Source organism: Manacus candei, unplaced genomic scaffold (genome assembly GCF_025592945.1).
Source record: "Manacus candei isolate 608988 ecotype Guabito, Panama unplaced genomic scaffold, ASM2559294v1 h1tg000005l, whole genome shotgun sequence".
In the NCBI taxonomy this organism is placed as follows: Eukaryota; Metazoa; Chordata; class Aves; order Passeriformes; family Pipridae; genus Manacus; species Manacus candei.
Window position 1 is genome coordinate 24,921,685 of NW_026138053.1, and position 21,294 is coordinate 24,942,978.

General features: G+C 54.6%; 1 protein-coding gene across 5 annotated transcripts in view; it reads left to right on the forward strand.

The window, feature by feature from the left end:
- ASTN1 (astrotactin 1) overlaps positions 1-21,294 on the forward strand; it is a 58,949-nt gene that overhangs the window by 26,101 nt on the left and 11,554 nt on the right. For all 5 annotated transcript variants that reach the window (XM_051793645.1, XM_051793634.1, XM_051793640.1 and 2 more), the window contains exons 6-22: positions 648-797; positions 1,588-1,755; positions 1,939-2,023; positions 9,804-9,878; positions 10,344-10,481; positions 10,804-10,954; positions 11,636-11,802; positions 11,974-12,168; positions 12,471-12,598; positions 14,773-14,877; positions 15,047-15,235; positions 18,124-18,392; positions 18,647-18,780; positions 19,164-19,315; positions 19,654-19,789; positions 19,920-20,020; positions 20,495-20,678. In XM_051793645.1, coding sequence (XP_051649605.1) covers positions 648-797; positions 1,588-1,755; positions 1,939-2,023; positions 9,804-9,878; positions 10,344-10,481; positions 10,804-10,954; positions 11,636-11,802; positions 11,974-12,168; positions 12,471-12,598; positions 14,773-14,877; positions 15,047-15,235; positions 18,124-18,392; positions 18,647-18,780; positions 19,164-19,315; positions 19,654-19,789; positions 19,920-20,020; positions 20,495-20,678 — 2,527 coding nt within the window. The remainder of the gene's footprint in view (positions 1-647; positions 798-1,587; positions 1,756-1,938; positions 2,024-9,803; positions 9,879-10,343; positions 10,482-10,803; positions 10,955-11,635; positions 11,803-11,973; positions 12,169-12,470; positions 12,599-14,772; positions 14,878-15,046; positions 15,236-18,123; positions 18,393-18,646; positions 18,781-19,163; positions 19,316-19,653; positions 19,790-19,919; positions 20,021-20,494; positions 20,679-21,294) is intronic.

Consider the following 21,294-nt stretch of genomic DNA (forward strand, 5'->3'; position numbering starts at 1 on the left):
GGAGGTTTTCTCCTCCCAGGAGGAGAGTTAGTGTCTGTTTTCCCCCGTCGAGCCTCGTTTGCTGGATGATGCCTTGTTTTCCTGGGAGTGGTGGGACTGGGATCCATCTCCTTCAGCTGGTGCTGAGAGGCTCGTTCAGGCTTTGTCTCCATACAGGTTTTTTCCACTCAGCTTCTTCAGCTGAGAGTTTAAAAGTCAAAGACCTACATGCCCTGAGCAGTTAGGGCTCTCCAGTACTTTTACAAAAGCATCCATGGGCCTGTTGTCATGACAAAATTAACTCGAGTGAAGTGCCAAGGAGGGGAAAAAGCCAGGACACTGCATTTACCTTTCTTTTCCTCAATATCTCAGCTCTGCTTTAAAGCTCTGCTGCTGCAAAGTTCTCAGCCTGCTGCAGTGCAGGGTGTGGGAGAGCTCGGGCTGAGGGGGATCAGGAAGACCCCAGCTGCAGCAGGCAGGAGGGAGGGTCCCATTGCAAGGGCTGCTTCATGCTCTTCAAAATCCAAAGTGGCTCCATTTGGTTGGATTGATGCTGGATTTTCAGGGGGCTGGGCAGGATCTCTGCACCCTGAGGTCCCCTGGGTGCACCCCAAAGCCTTCCTGGGTCCTGCAGGTGTCAGGTTTGACTGTGCTTCCATGTTTTGCAGTGGGGTCCCCCCGGAGCCCTGTAAACAAGACCACCCTGACCCTCATCAGTGTGACGAGCTGTGTCATCAGCCTGGTGTGCTCTTCCCACATGAACTGCCCCCTTGTTGTCAAGATCACCCTCCATGTCCCTGAGCACCTCATCGCTGATGGTGAGCATCCTACAGTCTCACCCACCCCTTCCTACCCCATTCTGTGAGGTGTGATGGAGGAGAGGAGGGAATGTGGAGAGGACGGGTGCAGGATGGGTGCAGGACAGAGGGGATGGGCTGGATGAAGAGCACCAGTGTGGGAGAGAGGGGATGGGCATGGGATTGAGGGGATGGGCACAGGGCAGAGGGGATGGGTAGAGGACAGAGGTGGTTGTTATGGGATGGAGGGGATGGGTCCTTGAAAAAGGGGACAGGTGTGAGATGGAGGATACCAGTGTGGGAACAAGGGATGGAGGGGTACAGGATGGAGGGGATAGGCATGGGACAGAAGAGACAGAGACAGGATGGAGATGGCTGTTGTGGGACACAGGGCATGGTGCAGAATGGAGAGGATGGGCCTGGGACCAAGCAGACTGTTGTGGGATGGAGGAATCAGAAATGAGACTGAGGGGATGGTTATAGGATAGGGGTGGCTGTTGTGAGGGGGACAGGCACAGGATGAAGGGAACTGTCATGGGATGGAGGAGACAGATATGGGATGGAGGGGACTGTCATGGGGCAGAGAGGATGGGCACAGGACAGAGGATCCATTGTGGAACAGAGAGGGCTGCTGTGGGACAGAGAGCACTGTGTCAAGCTGGAGGGAATGGGCAGCAGATGCAGGGATCGATCACAGGATGGGGGGAAACATCACGGGATGGAGGGGTCCATTAAGGGATGCAGGGGACAACCATGGGATGGAGGGGACAGCATCAGGTTGCCCTGCTGACTGCCCTTGTCTCGGTGCCAGGGAGCCGGTTCATCCTGCTGGAGGGGAGCCAGCTGGATGCCAGTGACTGGCTGAACCCAGCCCAGGTCGTCCTCTTCTCCCAGCAAAACTCCAGCGGGCCCTGGGCCCTGGACCTCTGCGCCCGGCGCCTCCTCGACCCCTGTGAGCACCAGTGTGACCCCGAGACTGGTAGGTGGTCCAGCGGTTGAGGTGGGTTTGGGGGCTCACCTCTGCCTCCCCAGCCCAGCTCTGACGGGAAGATGCTTCCTTGCCTTGCTCCCTGGGCAATAACAGAGCTGCCAGGTGCCCTGGGGTGGCTGCATGGAAAGCCTTGTCCTCCCATGTCCCTCATGTCCCCCCCTTTCTCTGTAGGTGAGTGTCTCTGCTATGAAGGGTACATGAAGGACCCTGTGCACAAGCACCTCTGCATCCGGAATGAGTGGGGAACGAACCAGGGGTGAGTGTGCCTTCCACAGCACGCCTGGGCTTGGGCTGCCCTCACACAAGCTGCTGGGCTTCAGCATCAGCACAGGAGGGCTGTGGTAAACTTCTTGGATGAAAGAGTTATAGGCATCTTGGTGAATTGTAAGGTCAGTGCACGGCTGGGCTCTGCAGCAGGTCTGCGGGAGGCGAGGATTTCTATCCTTTGAAATAATCAGAAATGATGTAGAAGAGGCCATTGTGGTGTTTTACAGTAAACACCCCCTGGAGAAGATGGAGATTGTTCCTCCTCCCTGTGTGAAGACTCTCCTTGGCATCCTGCACTTTGTGGGGCTTTTGGTTTGGCTGTGTGAGGCATCAGAGGACAGCTGAGGTCGGGCTGGGGTCCTCACTTAAAACTGGGCAAATGAGATGCTTTGATACCATAGCTGAGGGAACAGAGCAGTCGCCATCTGCTCCACAGCTTTAAACCCCTGGAAGTGCCAAGGGAAGTTTTTTCTGATGCTTTGGCAGCAATTTGGTGGTCCTTAACACTCATGGGTCTCTGTCATGCAGCTGGGGCCTCCCGGGGATGGCTGGAGGTAGTGTGCAGAAACCCAAAACACCCTCAAATCCGGAGATCCCATGTGCCCCGGCACCTCCAAGCCCTCGTTTTCCCCCCTTGTCTCACTGTGCTGCAGCTGGATCGGCGGTGGCCCTGCCCATGTCAGGATGCCCTCTCTGAAGTTATTAGTCTTCACAGTGGGAAGGGAAAAATCATCAAAGGCTGGGCTTGGCGGCACCCCCGCGGTGCGGCTGCGCTGGAGGATGGCAGCGGCAGGGGGCTGTCTGTGCCAGCTGGCCCCGGCTCTGTCCCTTTGAACTGGGGCCCGGGGAGAGCATCCCTGCTCTGTCTCCACCCCCACTCTCTGTTTTTTTATCATTTTAAAGGCAATTTAGCAATTAAGCCCAGTGCGGAGCACCCGCTGTGTGAGACAAGGGCGGTTGTTGCTGTGAGTGCCCTGAGCCAGGGCGAGGCTCGGGACACAGGCGGTCCCGTGCTGGGGACGTGCTGTGTGCTGTGGTGAATGTCCCCAAAACCTCTTCAAGGTACCACTGCTGGGTTGGGAAAATACAGGCAGAAATACAGCTCCCTGTCCTGCTTGTCCTGAGAGGACAGTTGTCCAACAGGGATGTTCCCAGATCCTCTGTGCCCATCTCATAAGAGGTACTGAGTGATGGGGTCTGGGGTGTGGGAGGGGGTATCCCCCTGCCAGGGATTTCCCTGTTTTAGGATGTGTTGTGTTTGGGAGTGTCTCATGGTGGGTTGGAAAGAGCCCATGGTCACTGATGACCACAATGGCTTTGGTGCCAGCCTCTGCCTCTGTCTGTGCTGGACTCACCACCTTGCAAAAAGCAAAGTGGCAAATGACTCTGTCCACTGAGACAGGTAATAAAAATGGATAAGCAGTGTGGAGAAACATTTGCTGCCTTCCCCTCTACTTTTCCTTTGCTCCTGGGTGTGGATCTGCAGCTTCACACTTTTCCTCCCGTGCACATTGCTCTTCTCTAGCTTTTTCCTGATTTAGCTGTTCACCATCTTAAGGGAAAGTGGAGAAAAAGCTGCTTTCAGATGAATTGCTAGAAAATACAGGTGCTAACAAGCAGGAGAGAAGCCAAGGGCAGGAAAGGCAAATCCATTCCTGAAGCCCTCTGGACCCATTCACAGCTCCAGACCAGCTTTGGTCTCAGCCATGCCAAACCAAAAGGTGCTCAGGACCCACTCTGTTCCTCTGGGGAATTTGGGGCTGCTTTTCAGACCCAGCTCCAACTCAGTGCCCCCACAGGAGCCTTCTCCATGCTATGCCTGAGCCTTTTCTCCTGCAACAGTGTTCATACCTGGCCAGGATACAGCTTGTCTTGTGTCTCTTCTTATATACCAAAGTTGGCTATGACAAATTATGTGCAGTATTTCCAGCGTAGTTTTCTGTTTGGGGCAGAGAAACTTGGCAGATCTCTTTTTCCCCAAGGTGCAACACAGCCCCAGACAATGGTGAGGCTGTCAAAGTCCTCCTGCCCTTCTCTGAGCTCTCAAGAAGGCTCTGATGCTGCAGTGTTGGGGCTTTTTCAACACCATCCTTAGAGAGCTCCTCTCTTGAGCTGCTTGAAACCGGGGTTATTTTGTGTTTCTTCCTTGAACTTGTCAGGTTTTTGTTTCAGAAAATGGTAGCAGCTGAGACCACACTTCACCATCCCTGCCTGCAGCTTTCACTATTTTTAGGGGCTGTGGAAAGCATGTCCACACTAAGCATCGTGATGCTTGGGGTAGCTTGGTGTTTAATGAGCGTTCTTTTCCTTCTCTGCAGTCTGTTCTGATGTCCAGGTGCTGCTTGGTGCAGCTCTGCCTGCAAGGGCTTGTGATGCTGAGATCCCTTCTACCTGTCCATGGTGTCCCCCGTGAACTCTTGGCCTCCACGGGGTCATGACTGTGATGAACTCTCTTTAGTCCAGCAGAACCATCTTGTCAGAGCCTGTTTAACTGAATAACTTGTAACTTTAAGCTGGAATTTATGTTTTTTGGGGTGGAGGTTGAGCTACCATGCTGTCTTTGTCACACTCATCAGCTCATTCCCAACTCTAACCCAAAAAGGTTGCCTGCAGGTTCACCTGAAGGAGATGTCTGGAAGTCTTCTGCTCTCTCCCCCCATCCCAAGATGCCTGAATAATTTCTGACACTGTTTTGTCTGATGTGCTCCTAAACCCTCCAGTGTTGGAGTGATGTGCTGCTGCCGCAGGTCAGTCCCTGGAGAAGCCACGTTGGCTCTTGGTAAACAAAGCAGGACTTGGGAGGCTTTGCCAAATCCCTCGGCGTGCTTGGGAGCGACATGTTCTGGTTATGACCTCCTCCGTTTTCCCAGGGTGGCTTTTTTATCTGAAAACTCATTTCAACCCTGTGGTTTAGACAGTTTTGCCGTTGGTTTGTTTTTATTTACAGTGATGACAAGTCGACTGGGTCTCTGTTCCCTCAGCAGCATCTAATTTTGCTCATGAAGGCGAGCTCATCTTTGTGCTTTATTGGCAATGGCAGGGAGAGGCTTTGTGTGGTGTGTGTATTTTGGGTACCAGACTGAGTTCCACGCCTCCGCGGTGCCTCTCTTACCCAACACATCCAGACCCTAAATCTTCATCCATTTTTCAAAAAATCAGATCTTTTTGATCATGGGTAGCAGATACATTTGATCAGCTGCCTTCCTTTTTTTTTTTTTTTTTCCTGTGCTGCTCTTCAGCTGTTTTAAACAAATCTGTCTGGTGCTGTTTGTGTGTTCACAGTCTGTCTCCCTACTTTGATATGCATTGTTAATTAGCTGCTTTTCGGCTCTTACTCTAATGTTTCCCAAGTAGGATGCAGTTTCCAGCAATCCAACCAGGTCTGCCTCATCTTTGCTCATCAAACCCATTTTCTGTGGTTCTTTTTGTGGTATGACTTGGCCAAAGATCAAATCAGCTCATTCTACCTTTAGTTAATAAACTGTTATCTGCCCACATTTGTACTTATTTATCCCAGCCTTTAGATCCATCATGGATGGTTTCCCCTGTCCACCTGCAGTTCTTGCCTGGGTGCCCTTTTCAGACTCCCTTGATGAGATTTAAGATGCTCTGCATTTAAAGGGTCTTTATCAGTGTGCTCTTTCAACTCCTAATGGGTTCAGCCTGGCATGGGGAGGTTTTAGGCCAGTTTAATGTTATAAGGCAAATGCATCTGGCTGGGTGCTTTCATCCTCTTGTAGCACTTGGCAAACTGGGCTACACCAGCCCTGCTCCCATGCAGGACAAGTTACCTCTTTCTGCCCCCTTGCAGATGTTTTCTCCAGCACAGGACACAAATTAGTGCAGTAGCCCATGTCCTGCTCACCCACCTCCCCTCCCCTGCTCCTCCCTCCCCATGATGCTGCTTCTCTTCTGCACACAGTTATCCCCCTTCCTGCCCATGCACCTGCTCCTCTTGTCCCATCCCCACACATCATCCACTCCCCACCCCACAGAGGAGCCAGGGACACACTGAAGTGACAAGGACAGCACTTTTCCTGCTTAAAGTCTTCCTCTTTTTTTTCCCCCCACCTCTTTTTCTCTCTCTCTTTTTTTTTTTTTTTTGCCTCTCTCCATTCCCTGCTGTGTGCCTCGGCTTTGCAAGCTTGAAGGACAGCCAGATAAAAAGCTCCTCTTTCTTTCAGATCCTTTCACCAAACCACCCATCCGCCTCCTCCTCCCGCCTCATTCTCCTCGCAGATTTATGGGCAGCCCAGGGAGAAAGTGCCGGCATTAGCATTTTTAATAAAGCCCTGCTTGCAAGGGATGGCAGGGGGTGGGGAGCTCGGAAGGGGAGAAGCATCGGCAGCTGAAGCCCAAGCAAAGCTGTTGCAAAGCAAAGTGAAGTTGGGGAGGAGCCACAACAGGCATCACCGGTGGGAGAAGTGGGCAGCTTGTGTCACATCTGCTCTCTGCTCTTCCCCCACCAGGGTGGTGTTGGGTCTTCATGGGTCCCCCCTTTGGGGTCTGGCGTGCAGGAGGGGTGCAGCAGCTGTGGGGATGCTCTGGTCTGCTCTCCCTGGGCTTGAACTCCTGAGCTGCCAGTGAAGGGATGTGGGGGACCATTTTGTCCATGGCACTCTCTCCCAGCACACACTTGGAGCTGGTGCTTAGGTGCCATGATGGGGTTTGGCATGGCCCTGGTTGGAAACCCCCAGAGGAGTACAGAGGATCAGGGAGCCAAATGTGTGGTCACCTATTTCAGTGTGTGACAGCCAACCACCTTCTCCTCCAGTGGCATTTCAGCCACGCTCACGTGCAGCGACTTGTGCCTTCTGCAAAGACCCTCTCCTGCAGCCCCTCCGACCTCCTGACAGCTCCCCTCCAACCAGCTGCTCCAGGTTAGCTCATGGCAGTCACATCCTGCCAGTGCCAGGCTTTAATTCTCCATCCCACCCATCTTCTCTGGAAGGATTTTGCAGGGAGCACAAACAAGCAGGAGCACAGTTCTCGATGCTAGAAGTCAGTCTGGCCTCGGCCCCTGGGGACTGCAATTTGAGCGTGGCCAGGGGCCTGTTGAGGTGGTTCAAAGCATCACCAGCAGCAACAGGTTTGGAAGGCTTAGCCAGAATTTCTCGAGCTTCCACTCAAGCCCAGATGTGGAGCAAAGCATAGCTGAGGGTCCATCCGGAAAAAACCAAGAGGCCTGAAAATTGTCTTGGGGATGCACAGGCAGCGCTTTGGCCACGGGAACTTGCTCACTGAGCATGGGGAGTTTCTGGTTCTCAGCTGCCCCGGGTTTTGTTGTTTCAGGTGCCTGCCTGAATGCCAAGGCTTGCCAGGGGGACAAGAGCTGTAGTTTCTGGCCTGTTTAATCCAACCTGATCATCTGCAGGGCTGCTGATCAGTCCCACTTTCCCCTGTGAGCTCTGAAGACCACACAACCAAAGTACCCACCAAGAACAACGAAAACCAAGCAAGTGATCACAGAAAGCAGGGAGGGAGACAGGCACGTGGGGACACACTCACGTGCATGGGAGAGGAAGGAGGAGGTGAAACAGCAGCAGAGGCACAGGGGGCAAGAGGCGGAAATGGAGGGGGTGAGGTGTGCCTGGGAGAGCAGATGCCACCCCATCCTCTGCAACAGAAGGTACAAGTCAACAAAAGCGTGTGTGGGTGGAAATGTCAGCACTGAGCTCCTGGAGAGCTTCCTCAGAGATGAGGATGGATAAGTGTCTCCTGTTGAGCTGGAATTCTTGTGTGGAGGACCTTTCAGGGCTTACCCAGAGAAGGTATCATGTCCTCCCCGATCCAATGGTGCCTGGCAACACTGGGTCTCCCCTTGCCAGGTAGACATGTAGCTAAAGGCTGAACATTATTTTTAATGGGCTTTTTTTGACCCCAAGTAAAGGCGGAGTGGGGCAGGCTAGGGAGATGCCACACAGTCCCTTTCTGGAGCATGGAAACCTTTTCCCCATCTCAAAGCCATCATTGCATTTTGCAAGAGTAGGTAGGAATAGGACAAGAGGGAATGGGTTCAAACTGACAGAGGGCAGGTTTGATGACACATCAGGAAGAAATTCTTTCCTGTGAAAGTGGTGAGGCCCTGGCACAGGTTGCCCAGAGAAGCTGTGGCTGCCCCATCCATGGAAGAGTTCAAGTACAGGTTAGATGGGATTTGGAGCAACCTGGTGTAGTGGAAGGTGTCCCTGCCCATGGCAGGGGGCTGCAATGAGATGATCTTTAAGATCCCTTCCAAACCATTCTATGATTCCATTACCTCAAGAATTTTAGCCACAGTTGGAAGTTGCACCCTGGGTGGACACAGCATGGCTGCTGATTTTGATCTCCCAGGTGGGCCCAGACACACTGGCTGCGTGTCCTGGATGTTTTGACTTCCATGGGCTACCAGGTGTGTCACCTGACAGAGGTGCAGCAGCCACCGTGTCCCTGCAACACCTGCCCCAGTGCTGAGCCCTGCTGCAAGCCAAGAGCAGCTCCTCACAACCGCTTTTCTGCCCGAGTTGATGCGGAACAATACCTTGCCTTGGCTTTTGTTCCCGGCCCCACGTGCTCCTCAGAAGCAAGAATAAAACCCATCTGCGGGAGCGCTGGAAGGCGGAGGCGTGAAGCGTTCAAGGTGTTGCTGAAGACACAAGGAGCACATCTCTTTCTGGACGAGGCTGACCTCATTCAGGGCAATCGGATCTGCGGGCTGAATGTAATCCCCCGCTCCCAGCCGGCCGGCCGGGAAAGCGGCATTGTATCCCAGCGAGGAAACGAGACGGCACGCTGTAATCCTGCAATCAGGATTTTTTTTTCTTTTGTTGTTATTATTTTTGTCCCTGCCGAAGTAACCCCGGATTAGAAATTAAAGTGCTTGTGCAGGAAAACTGTAATTGCCCCTGGAGAAAACCCCCGGGCTTGTCGGTGGCACCTGATACTCTCACCCTGAATTTTACCAGCAGCGATGCGATGGGATGGCAAATCTCTTTCTCTCCCCAGCTCTGAGCTCTTGCAAAGGGGATCTGGAGTTTTAGGGTTTGGGAGCTGGGTTCACGTTGCCTGATTCCAAGTCCACCACAGCTGGGTCTCTTGTCAGCCTTGGTCTGCAAGTGGGTCTGTGATGCTGGGCGTGCATGTCCCAGAAGTGTCATGGCCATGGTTGTCCCACTGAAGGGCACTGGCCACCAAATCTTGGTGGCTCATCACCCTGTGTATCTACAACAACAGGGAGGGAGTAGTTGGGGCCAACAGCTCTCTAGGCTGCCCCCTTGGCTCCAAGCTTCCAGCCTGTCTTCTAATCCCCTTTGTTAGGCGTCCTCAGTTCCTCTCCTGGAACAATGAAACCCAGGGGGAATAAGGCAGGTGGTGAAATTGTGGACTTGGACCTGACGTGCTCCCTTGGAAAAGCCTCACAGAGAGAGGGTTCAGCTGCAGTTGGGTTTCTTTTAGCAGTTCAATAGCTGTGATGCAAACCCCTAAAACAGGACCAGGCACACCGGGATGCGGGGATGTCTGGAGTGCACTGTACTCCAAAATAATGGATGCGATACACTTCTGGACCATTGGCAGGTTGGGGCTGGCATGAGGATCTGATGTTATAGGGACCCCAAGATTAAGATCTTGAATCAGGGGCTGTTTTATCCCATTGTCCTGGCTTTGTTTGAGTCGTTTTATGCCAGGACCCCTCTGCGTGTGTGCTGGGGGCTATGCAGGGACAGCATTTTGGGCTCTGAGCAGCAGTGGGGGCGCAATATCAGTGTGATGCTCCTGGGTTTCTTTTCCAGGCCCTGGCCATACACCATTTTCCAGCGTGGCTTTGACTTGGTGCTGGGCGAGCAGCCATCTGACAAGATTTTTCGGTAAGTGGCAAAGGCAACTCAGTCAGCACATTTTGGGGCTTAAAATATGACCCAGGGCATACAGGCTTGCAGGTACCCCAGCTGGCAGGGCTGAGCACAGCTGTCCTGTGCCACCTCCTGGGGACATGTGAGTATGGCTGGGAAGTGTGGGATGCTGGATGCCCAGCAGTCAGTTCCTCCTCTCTATTCACAGCGAGAGCGAGGTTTAGGCTCTGCAGGAGGATTTCTACTGAAAAAATGAAAGTGCCTTTATTTTTTTATGTATTACCTAAGTTGCATGTGATTTTTGGTGGTCGTTTGGGTGCATTTGGAGAAGCCACCCCTCTTTAGCCTGCCCATCCACCTTTGTTCAGGCTGGCATCCCTGCAGGGCAGTGGGGAGGTTCAAGGGCTTGGTTTTGGGCAGAGACAGCCCTCCAGGCTCAGCATTTCCCTCCTTGCCAGCCTTTGCTGCTCTCCCTGGCAGGTTCACCTATACCCTGGGGGAAGGCATGTGGCTGCCCCTGAGCAAGAGCTTCGTCATCCCACCAGCTGAGCTGGCCATCAACCCCTCAGCCAAATGTAAGACGGACATGACAGTGATGGAGGATGCAGTGGAGGTCAGGTAGGTACAATGGCAGGATGATGGAGTTTAGGAGGAGTTTCAGCAAACAGAGCTGAGATCCCCATCCCACGATTTTGCAGGTGGAGATTAGTACATCCATTAAGCTACCCCCCTTTGGTACCTGTAAAGTTGAGCCATTGGAGGTACCTCTCATCATCTCAGTAGCTCCTGCATCCCTCTAAAAGCCTGGCTGCCATCCAGTTCACTGTCAGCCCGAGGGAAACCTGAGCTCTGGAAAAACCCACGCAGCAGCCACGGTCGTGCACGCGTTCACGATGTCTCATCGGAGCAGTGACACATCTCCTCCTTCTCCTCCTCACAGGGAAGAGCTGATGACCTCCTCCTCCTTTGACAGCCTGGAGGTCCTCCTTGACTCCTTCGGCCCTGTCCGTGACTGCTCCCGGGACAACGGGGGCTGCAGCAAGAACTTCCGCTGCATCTCGGACCGCAAGCTGGACTCCACGGGCTGTGTGGTGCGTGGCCCCCCGGGGACCTGGAATCTCCTTTGGTGTGAGCAAGGAGGGGGAGGGCAGAAAGGGAGTCCTTCCTCCCTTACCATCACTTTGGGACGGATATTTTGGGGTTGATTTCGTAGCAAGAAGATGTTTTTGGGTTGGCATCTCCTTTGTTGCTTTGTTGCACACACGAGGGAGAGAGAGTCCATCTGCTTGTTGGCTCTCTGGGAGGTCCCACATCACTCATGTGTGTCCCCTGTCACCACCACAGCTGCTCTGCCCCAAAATGGAGGGGCTTGTGGGGCCGGGGTGCCCTGCTGTGATGCCACCAGTGCTGGGCATTGGGATGGAGAGGCTGTGAGTGTGGGGCAGACAGTGGGCTTGGAAAGGGCAGCGTTGCTTTGGTGGTCACTGGAGCTCTGTGCTGGTGTGTGGGGTTGATGCCAGCACATTACTTTGGTGGGGCCTGGCTTGGGGGGCTCCCACTTCAGAGGATACACTCCCCAGGGCTGCAGAGAGGCTGTGGTGCAGGAGGAATACCTGCAGCTGTGGGTGGTGTTGCTGCTGTCTGCCCCGCAACCTCCGAGCACTGTGTCCTGCTGAAGTGTCCAATGGAGAGCAACTCTCCCCTCTGCCTCAGCCCCAGGGCCATATTTCTTCCCTGGGGGTTTCACCTCTTGCTTCCCCCACCCCTGCCAGTGCCCGACGGGACTGAGCCCCATGAAGGATGGCACGGGCTGCTACGACCGTCACGTCGGCGTGGACTGCTCCGATGGCTTCAACGGGGGCTGCGAGCAGCTGTGCCTGCAGCAGATGGTCCCTCTGCCCGAAGACCCCCTGCTCTACAACATCCTCATGTTCTGTGGGTGAGTGACCCAGCACCCACAGGGTGCTGCTGTACCTGGCTGCTGCCACCCTGATCTCCTAGGGTTGGCATGCAGGGGGGGTCTCCTCTGTTCCCAGTGTCTCTGCTGGGGTGGCCTGGTGGCCACCGCTGGGGGCTGCAGCTGATGGTGGGCCCTGTGCTGGCTTCCCAGGTGCATTGAGGACTACAAGCTGGGCACGGACGGGAGGTCGTGCCAGCTCATCTCGGAGTCGTGCCCCGAGGCGGGGGACTGCGGGGAGCCCCGCGAGCTGCCCATGAACCAGACGCTCTTTGGGGAGATCTTCTACGGCTACAACAACCACTCCAAGGAGGTGGCACCAGGGCAGGTGCTCAAAGGGACGTTCAGGTGAGCTGGGGAGGTGGGGAGGTGACCCCAGCAGGGTCAGACCTCACCATCCTCTCCAAGAAGAAGGCATGGTAAGGAGCCTGGTCTGTCCATGTCTGGCCAAACTTTGCAGGAGATGGAAGGGCTGGTGGGGAGAGCACATCTGATGCTTTCCATCAAGAGCAGACACCTCTGTAATCTGTGCCTGAAGGAAAGGCTTCATGCCAGGTGTTTTTTTGGGATGGGTCACCGGCTGGCGGGGATGATCCCAGGCATTTCTCCTGTCCTCCAACCCTGCCCTCCTCTCTGTGATTAACTTCCAGGCAGAACAACTTTGCCCGGGGCCTGGAGCAGCAGCTGCCAGATGGGCTGGTGGTGGCCACGGTGCCCTTGGAGAACCAGTGCCAAGAGGAGCTCTCTGACCCCACACCTGACCCTGAGTTCCTCACCGGTGAGTGGGTCCAGCCCCACACCTCTCCCAGCTGCCAGCATGCCCAGCTAGAGCCCCTCAATCTCCCAGGAGATACATCTCCTAGAGGATATATCTAGTCAGGCTTTAGCATCCCAGGCTCACCTGCAGCAGCAGCAGTAGCAGTGGTAAAACAAAGGCATTAAAAATGAAGGAAAGGCAAAGTCTGTAAATTAATTGTGTGGTGTAAAAGCTCAACCATCCATTGAATGTTTGGGGCATTTGCAAAAAGCATTTTTTCTTTTTCAAGGCAAAAAAAGTTTTCCAGCTACCTTTAATTTGATTTCTTTGCCCATGTAACAAACATTCAAAGCCACCAAATTGAAGTGTTTTGGTTTGCTCTGCCAGAGCATTGTGGGCCACGAGCAACAGGGTTATCATGGATTCCTAGACTGCCTTCAAGGATTTACCTTTCTTCCAGCAAGTTGCCAGAACCCCTAAAATAGCCCTTGTTTCCTTGGTGTTTGTTGCTGTTGGCTGAAATGGCTCAGGGCATTGAGGAGCCACTAAGGAAAGGATATGGTTAATGAGGTGTTTTGGTCTCATCCAAGACCTCGTGCTTTTGCTTTGTTTGGCAGAGCTTCCAGGATTTTGGGAAGCACCCATGGGCTGCACCCAGGGTCTAATGGACACTGCTTGCCCTGACAGGGTGCATGGAAATGTAGGTGTGTGTGCAGGCAGATTCAGGCAGAGGGGAGAGTGCCACTGGGTCTTGGGTGCTGAGCTACCCCAAGAGAGCTGTGTGGGTGGGTCACTCCTGCTTCCATGGGGATGCTCATCCCTGTTCGGAGGTGCTGGAGGACACCTGCATCCCAGTGATATTCTCTTGCCTATAACATGGGTACACGGATGTAAGGAAGGCACTGCCTCCACAATCCCAGCATCATCAGCAGTGTCAGTGGGAGCAGGACTTTGCTGGCAATTACGCTGGGGAGGCAGAAGCCAGTAAATTATCCTATTCATTTCCCACCGCTCTGCTGGCTTTGTGGCTGATTAAGGCAAAAAAATAAAAAAAGGAAAAGAGGTAAAATATTCTCTGCTTGTCAGAAGCAGATCTGGATATCGCTGTGAATACACGAGAGGCAGAGCTGCTGAGTAAGGAAGGACTGTTTTTGCATAAACACTTTGCAGGAAAGAGCAAGGCTTTGAAGCTGTCGGGAGCAGCCAGCACTGAAGAGAGAGAGGCGCTGGAAGGCAAAGGATCTTATCCTGCTTATCCTCTGCCTTCAGTTCTTGTTAGAGGGGGGGATGCCCGCCGTTATCCTCCTGAACTCCTGCTGGGTGCCTGTTTAGCAGCAAAGTTGCTGCTTTGCTGCCAAGCGGAGCTGCGAGGGAGGAGGTGGCCGTGTCCCGGCATCCTCGTGTGCCACACCCAGGTCACCAAAGTCAGAGCCACGAGCACCCTTCAGTTCCCTTTCTGGGCCTCTGTCTGAGGCTCAGTGGCCTCTCTGTCCCTCTGCTCATGGAAGCTGAGCTGCCACATGCCTTGGGCAGGAGTAAGTGGCCGCCCAGCCCTGGTCTCCATGAATTTCTGCCTTCTGTAACTCACAGTTAAATGGCTGAAGAATGAGGTGGCTTTGCCTGGAGAAGGACAAACCCTGGGTCCTGCCCAGCCCCAGTATTGCTGTAATGTCCTGGGGGAACCTCAGCATCAACTCTGCAGATTTCCCCTGTCCATCTGTGCCCACTCAGCTCAGTCCCAGCCGAAAGGGACCCCAGGCCCCTTGGCTGTTTGCACTCGGGTACACGTGGCGTGACGGTGACCGTTCCCAGGCCTGCAAACAGCTCATTAAAAAGCGCAGATCTCATTAGTGAAATAATTAGCACACCTGGGCATGCCTTGGGAGCGGGCACCGGGAAGGAAGCAGGAGGGGATGCAGGAGGAGGCTCGTTATCTGCTGCCGCAGAGCCCCGGACGGCAGGATGAAACGAGCCTACGTGTGTTCCTTCAAAGCCATCATTTTAATTGCTGGGGAGCAGCTGACCCTCAGCTCTGAATGCTTCCCTGGGGGGACCATGGTGTGTGAACAACCCTTTTCCCTGGCTTCTTCCCACCCTGCTGGCTGCATTGCCCCAGGTATGAAGGGGTGCAACCATTCCCAGGGAGAGTCATCCCTGGGCAGTGGCACTGAGCCCCCACGTCCTTTCTCTGGCAGGGATGGTGAACTTCAGCGAGGTGTCCGGGTACCCTCTCTTGCAGCACTGGAAGGTGCAGTCCGTCATGTACCACGTCCGGCTCAACCAGATGACCATCTCCCAGTGTAAGCATGTGGGGAATGGGGGAAAAAGGAGTGGCAAGAGGATACATAGCTTTCTGCTGGCAGGTGATGGCCTCAGGGGTCGGTTGCCCATCACAAGTGTGTAGGGAGGTGATAAGGGCTTGGTGTACTCTAGGATCTGAGCATCTCCTCCATCTCTTCTCCTTCCCAGCCTTCAGCAATGCCCTCCACTCCCTGGATGGGGCCACCTCCCGTGGAGATTTTGTGGCACTGCTGGACCAGTTTGGCAACCACTACATCCAGGAGGCAGTGTATGGCTTTGAGGAGTCCTGCTCCATCTGGTATCCCAACAGGCAGGTCCAGCGGCAGCTCTGGCTGGAGTACGAGGACATCAGCAAAGGTAGGAGCCCTGCTGGTCCCCAGGAAGGATTTCTACAACACCCCATGGGAGCTCACTTTGCTTTCAGCATAGGAAGGAAAGCACCCAGCCTGTCCCATCTCACCACGTTATTCACACCCTGCTCTCTCACCCTCAGAAGCCGGGCGAAGGACTCCCGTGGATTGCAGCGGGCACTGATCTGGGCCATAAAGAAAGATCAATACCCACATCCCCAGGGAGATGAAAGACGAGTGCACTAATCCCACCAAGCCATCCTGCCTGATTCTGGACTTAACTGTTGTTTGTCTTTAATCCTGTTCCTTCCTTCCTTTTGTCTCCTCCATATCTCCTCTCTTCCACTTGCATCCCACAGCCTGACTTTTCTCCATTTAATGTATTCCCTTCTCCTGGGCTGTCAGTGCCGTGCTTTTAATGCCTGGAAACCAGGTAGGAACTGGGAGATTCCTCGTGGTGCAGAGGGCATCTGGCAGTGCTGCATCCCCTCCGGTGCCCTCGCTGCAGTGAGCTGTGATGGATCCCCAGTAGAAGAGCTGATGGCTGGTTGGGATGCCAGCTTTACAAAAGCTGAGGCAGCCTAAGGCCTGCCTGCTGCCACCTGTCCCCAGGACCACGGCAACCTGGTCCGGTGGAAGGTGTCCCTGCCCATGGTAGGGAGGTTGGAATGAAATAATCTGTAAGGTCCCTTCCAACTCAAACCATTCTAGGATTCCGTGATCTCTTGCATTGCCCCCTGCAGGCGCTATGCTGCCTGTGTGGGGGGACATTGTTTTGCAACATCCAGGCTTGGGCAGCAAGCAAGAGCCAGCTCCCAAACCTGGACACAGGGGATTCTGAGCAGAGCTGCTGCTTTTCAGGCGACCTTCGGTTGCTGCCGGTGCAGGGGAGCTGTGGGGTGTGGGCAGCGTGAGCACGGAGCTCACAGGCACCGTGACCGAAACATCGTTTCCATCACGAAGCTTCCTAGTTCTCAGTGTTGGCACCAGCCTACAGTGCTGCCCTTGCTGTGCCCCAGCCACGGGGACATTTGTTTTCTCCCCAGGGCTCTTGTGTGGGAAGGGCTTCTTTCAAAGCCTGAGTCTGGATCCTGCGGGCTCAGACCTCCTGGAGCCTGGACTTCTTTCCAAACCCACCTGGAAGAGTACAGACCCATTGCTGTTTTGCTGTGGGCTGTCTCCAGATGTAGCATCTTTTGATTGCAAGTGCTTCTTTCTCTTTTTTTTCTCCTGCAATTTCCTCCTCTTTGATTTTCCTGCCTGGAGGCTTTTCAGGTCTGGCAGTCTTTTTCCACCCACAATATCACATTTCAGTTTCACTCTGGCACCTGCCACTTTCCCTCCTTTGCTTTTTGTTTGCAAACGTCAGGAGCTGGATATCGATTGAGAAATTGCAAGAGACAAATCATTCCCTGGCTCCTCTGCTTTCCCTCAGTGCCTGCTAAGCTGCAATCCACAGCCAACCCGAAGTGATCCATCACCAGCTTGCTGGGGGAGCAGAGCAACACTTTTGTATCCAGGTTTTGTTTAAAAGCCTTGTTTCCTTTGCAGGAGTCTCAGAGATAGGCTAGTGCTGGCCTATTTATCTGCAAATCCTTGCTGTATAGGAAGATTTTCCTATTGAGCCATGGATGTGCTCAGCCAGCACAGCAGCCAGCCCGTACCAAACCACCACCAGCGATGGCCTGAGCCTGCTCCAGGGGCGAGGCTTTGCCTGGGCATCCTTCAGCTTCCCCCACCCCCACCGACCATCCTCAGTGGCCCCTCTAGGCCCCCCTTTCTTCTGTGTAAAGCCAGGGATATCCTTTAGCAGGGATTTTGTGTGAAAAGCGCCGTTTCCTAGCATGGCAAGGCTCGCCACGGCAGGACGATGCTCCCCAGGGCACAGCAGTGATGGACAGGTCCTCCCTTCTTGACTTCTGGGCCAACGATTTTCCCCTGGTGCCAAAATATTTCCTGCCATGAGAATGCTGGAGAAAAGCCCACTGAGTGCAGGGTCTGGCTCACTGCCCTGTGTGTTGGGAACACAGTGGCACCCAGTGTCAGGCATCTCTGCGTGGAGCTGGGAAAGGCATAAACCATGGCACTGCTTTCCTGCTGCAACTTTTTTTCCGAGCTGGTTGCATTTCACAGTAACCTGAGGGTTGGCAGCATCTGCTTCCCATCTCCATTTCCCTGTGTGGGGACCAAGTGTAGGAGAAGTGGAGGGTCTGGAGAGGAGCTTGGTGGGTCTGTAGCCACCTTGGGAGCTTTCTGGGCATCATGAGGCACTGGCATGTCTTCCCTCCTCACTCTGAGCTCTTCAGTGCTGCCAGCCTTTGCTGGGGGGGGTGTGAATCAAGTCAGCATCATTACTGTGCACCCTGGTCTGACAGTCATCCTCTCTGGCCTCCAACACACCCTGTCACATCAGCTGTGTGGGGATCCTTGGGATCTAAAGGAGAAATCAGCCGCTGGGCCAGGAGGGCTTTTGCGGGGGACTGGTTTGGCAGAGGGCTTTGGCGGGGCGTCACCGTGGGGTGAAGGTGCCCAGGCAGGTCCTTCACAAGTCTCCAGCCACATGAAGGAGGCTCCCTCTCGTGGGCACCTGCTGCAAGGGTGGTCTGTCCCACCACCTTCCCAGTGCCAGGTGAAGGGATGGGGCTGGGGGAACTGAGGCGCGGGGAGACCAAAAGACCTGCCTGGCAGAGGCCAGGGTGGGCTTTTAAGTTCTGATTCCTCCTCTGAAGACCAGTGAGCATTTCATCCCTACAGAGCAAACAGCTCTCAAGGATACAGGGACCTGCGGGCAGTGCTGCCTCTCTGCAGGGTGGAAGGCAGAGCTCTAGCCCCCTCACATTCCCTTATCAGTGGCTTGGATCCCACGCTCTGTTTTCCCCCTTCCCCCTTCCCCAGGCAACTCGCCCTCGGACGAGTCAGAGGAGCGCGAGCGGGACCCCAAGGTGCTCACCTTCCCCGAGTACATTGCCAGCCTCTCCGAGTCGGGCACCAAGCGCATGGCAGCCGGCGTGCGGATGGAGTGCCAGAGCCGCGGGCGCTGCCCCTCCTCCTGCCCGCTCTGCCACGGCGCCGCCAGCCCCGACGCACCAGCCGAGCCCATCCTGCTGGAGGTCACCAAAGCAGCCCCCCTCTACGAGCTGGTCACCAACAACCAGACCCAGCGGGTGAGGAGCCACGTACTGGGGGTGCTGGGGTGGGCGTGGGGGGTGGCAGGACAGCATTGTGGTGGTCTTTGAAGGCAGCTTGCCCTGATAGCACCATGTCAAGCCGAGGGAGCCCTTGCCCATTGGCCTGCCCTGCTCTCAGGGTGAATGCACTGTGCTGAACCCACCGGGGGAATGGATGAATGCTGGCTCATGTGGGATGGGAGGTCACCAGGTCATCTGCCCGATGCTCAACCCTCTCCTCTCTATCCCAGCTCCTGCAGGAGGCCACCATGAGCATGCTGTGGTGCTCAGGCAGCGGGGATGTCATCGAGGACTGGTGCCGCTGTGACTCCAGTGCCTTCGGGGCTGACGGGCTGCCCACCTGTGCGCCTCTCCCCCACCCCATGTAGGTCTCCACGTGTGCCCAGCCTGGCCTTTTGGTGTGGTGGGTCTGTGAGGAGGTGGTGATGGCCAACAGCATGGTGGCAGGAGGTGGTGGGGCTGGGTGGTTTTATGGGACAGGTTTGCAAGCTGATGGTTGACCTGGAAAACAAGCAGAGAGTACAGAGCTGTAGTGTCTTTTCTAAATTCAGCTGAGGACTGGCGAACTGGTTGTGGATCCATCCTGGTAGAGCAACCCTAGGGAAGGAGTCCTTTGGACCAGCATTCCCAGAGCCAGGAGGGGTAGGGCAGGGGCAGTCACTTCTCTCCTGAAGTTGCTGTCTCCCATGTGTTAATGGCTTTGAATCCCTTTTGTTGTGAGAGAGTAACACAAAAATTTTCCCCCAGCCTGCACCTCTCCACCGTTCACGAGCCCAGCAGCACACTGGTGGTTCTGGAGTGGGGGCACTCAGAGCCCCCCATCGGGGTGCAGATTGTCGACTACCTCCTCCGCCAGGAGAAAGTCACCGACAGGATGGACCACTCCAAGGTGGAGACAGGTGAGTGGGGACTACACTGGTGCTCTCTGGGGAGAGTGGGATGGAGATGTTGGAGGAGTCTCCCTTTTAGCAAGGGGATGCTGCAACATATCCAGTATCCTGTGGAAGAGACAGCAGCCCCTCCTGCCCACCCTGCTGCAGGAGTGGCATCTCCACACCTCCGTGGTGATGAGCCTTGCTGGAAAAGCAATGGGTCCATCTCTACAGCAACCAAGGCATGAGCCTTGGTCCCCCTGGGCACCAGGCAGCGTGTCAGTGGGCACAGACCTCAGTGGCTCTCCACAGTCCCAGGGACACCCGTGTCATTGCCTGTGGCACATCCTCCCCTCTCTCCCTAGAGACAGTGCTGAGCTTCGTGGACGACATCATCTCCGGTGCCAAGTCACCTTGTGCCATGCCAGCCCAAGTGCCTGACAGACTCTCCTCCACCATCTCCCTCATCATTCGCTGCTTGGAGCCCGACACCACCTACATGTGAGTTTCTTCCCCCGTGCCATGCCCATGGCAGTGCTGTCACCCTCACTGTGGTGATCCTACCTGATGCTGCCTGTATTTCCATGAGGTCCTGGGAGTCCAGAGCTTCATTTTTTTCCTCCCGATACAGGTTCACACTCTGGGGAGTTGACAACACAGGAAGGCGTTCCAGGTCCAGTGATGTGACGGTCAAGACCCCCTGCCCTGTGGTAGATGATGTGAAAGCTCAAGGTGAGAGGGAGGGAGCTGCTGGACTGTGGTCCTTGGGACCAGCAACAGGGATTTCCCCCTTCCAGTACATCCCTGCACTTGTCTCGTGTCTTGGCTGTAACATCTCCTTCACCCCTGGTGGCCCAGGAGCTGCCATGTGCTGTGGAGGGTTGGGGTGGAGGGCTGCAGGAGGCACATGTCCTCTCTGGAAACAGACATGGATGAATGGTATTTCACTAACAGTACCTGATGGCACCACCCATTTCTTTTCCTAATTAGCCCAAACTGCGGGAAGCTAACCTGGACTGAGTCCAGGGAATGCCATCTATTCTGTTGCTCCTCCACTGGGACCTTACCTTGATATGATGTAAATCATAATTCAGGGGACAAATCTTCGTTCTGGTCTTGGTTTCCCTAGAGCTGAGCTTCAGGCTAGTGGGCTTAATTCACGCCTCTCCTGGCACCCCACTGAATACCCCCTGTCTTTCTGCCCAGAAATAGCAGACAAGATCTACAACCTGTTCAACGGCTACACGAGCGGCAAGGAGCAGCAGACAGCCTACAACACTCTGCTGGACCTGGGCTCCCCCAGCCTCCACCGAGTCCTCTACCACTACAACCAGCACTACGAGAGCTTTGGGGAGTTCACCTGGCGCTGTGAAGATGAGCTGGGGCCCAGGTAGGCTCAGGAGCTGGGTCAACTAGGCAGGCAGGTCTGCCCACCAACGTGCTTGTCCCTTGTAGATGTTGGTCACCGGGACCAGCTCTCTAAAGATCTCATGAGTTAATGACAGATGATAGGGCTTACAGTCTCACAGTGGGGTTTCTGTTTTGCTGGATGATGTGCATGTGTTCAGAGACCAGTCATCTCCCTGAAGGACCATAAACATAGGACGAGGTGGAAAGTGGTTGACCACCAGTGGGTCAACCCAACATCCTTGTTCATCCCATCAGCCCTTTCCTGCCTCTGGGGTTTTTCCTGCTATGTTCATGCTATGCAGAGTAGGGAGGAGGTGGGATTTTCTTTTCTCCTTGGTAGTTGATGCCACAGGCAAAAAGGCAGAAGGTCTCAAAAAAATAATGCACCTTTGAGGGATGGAGACTCTGCTTTCCCCCTTTTCCTGGGCTTTGGCTTGAGTTGCATGCATCTCTGTGTGCTGAACTCACTGTCAGTTGTGATCCAAAGCAGGCAGTGGCCTGACCTTACGTCTGAATTGCACATGTTCCCTGCCTTTTGATTCATGTCTGTGGTTGTACAGGGTGACACAAGTGTTTTTGGTGCCCAGGCAGTGCTG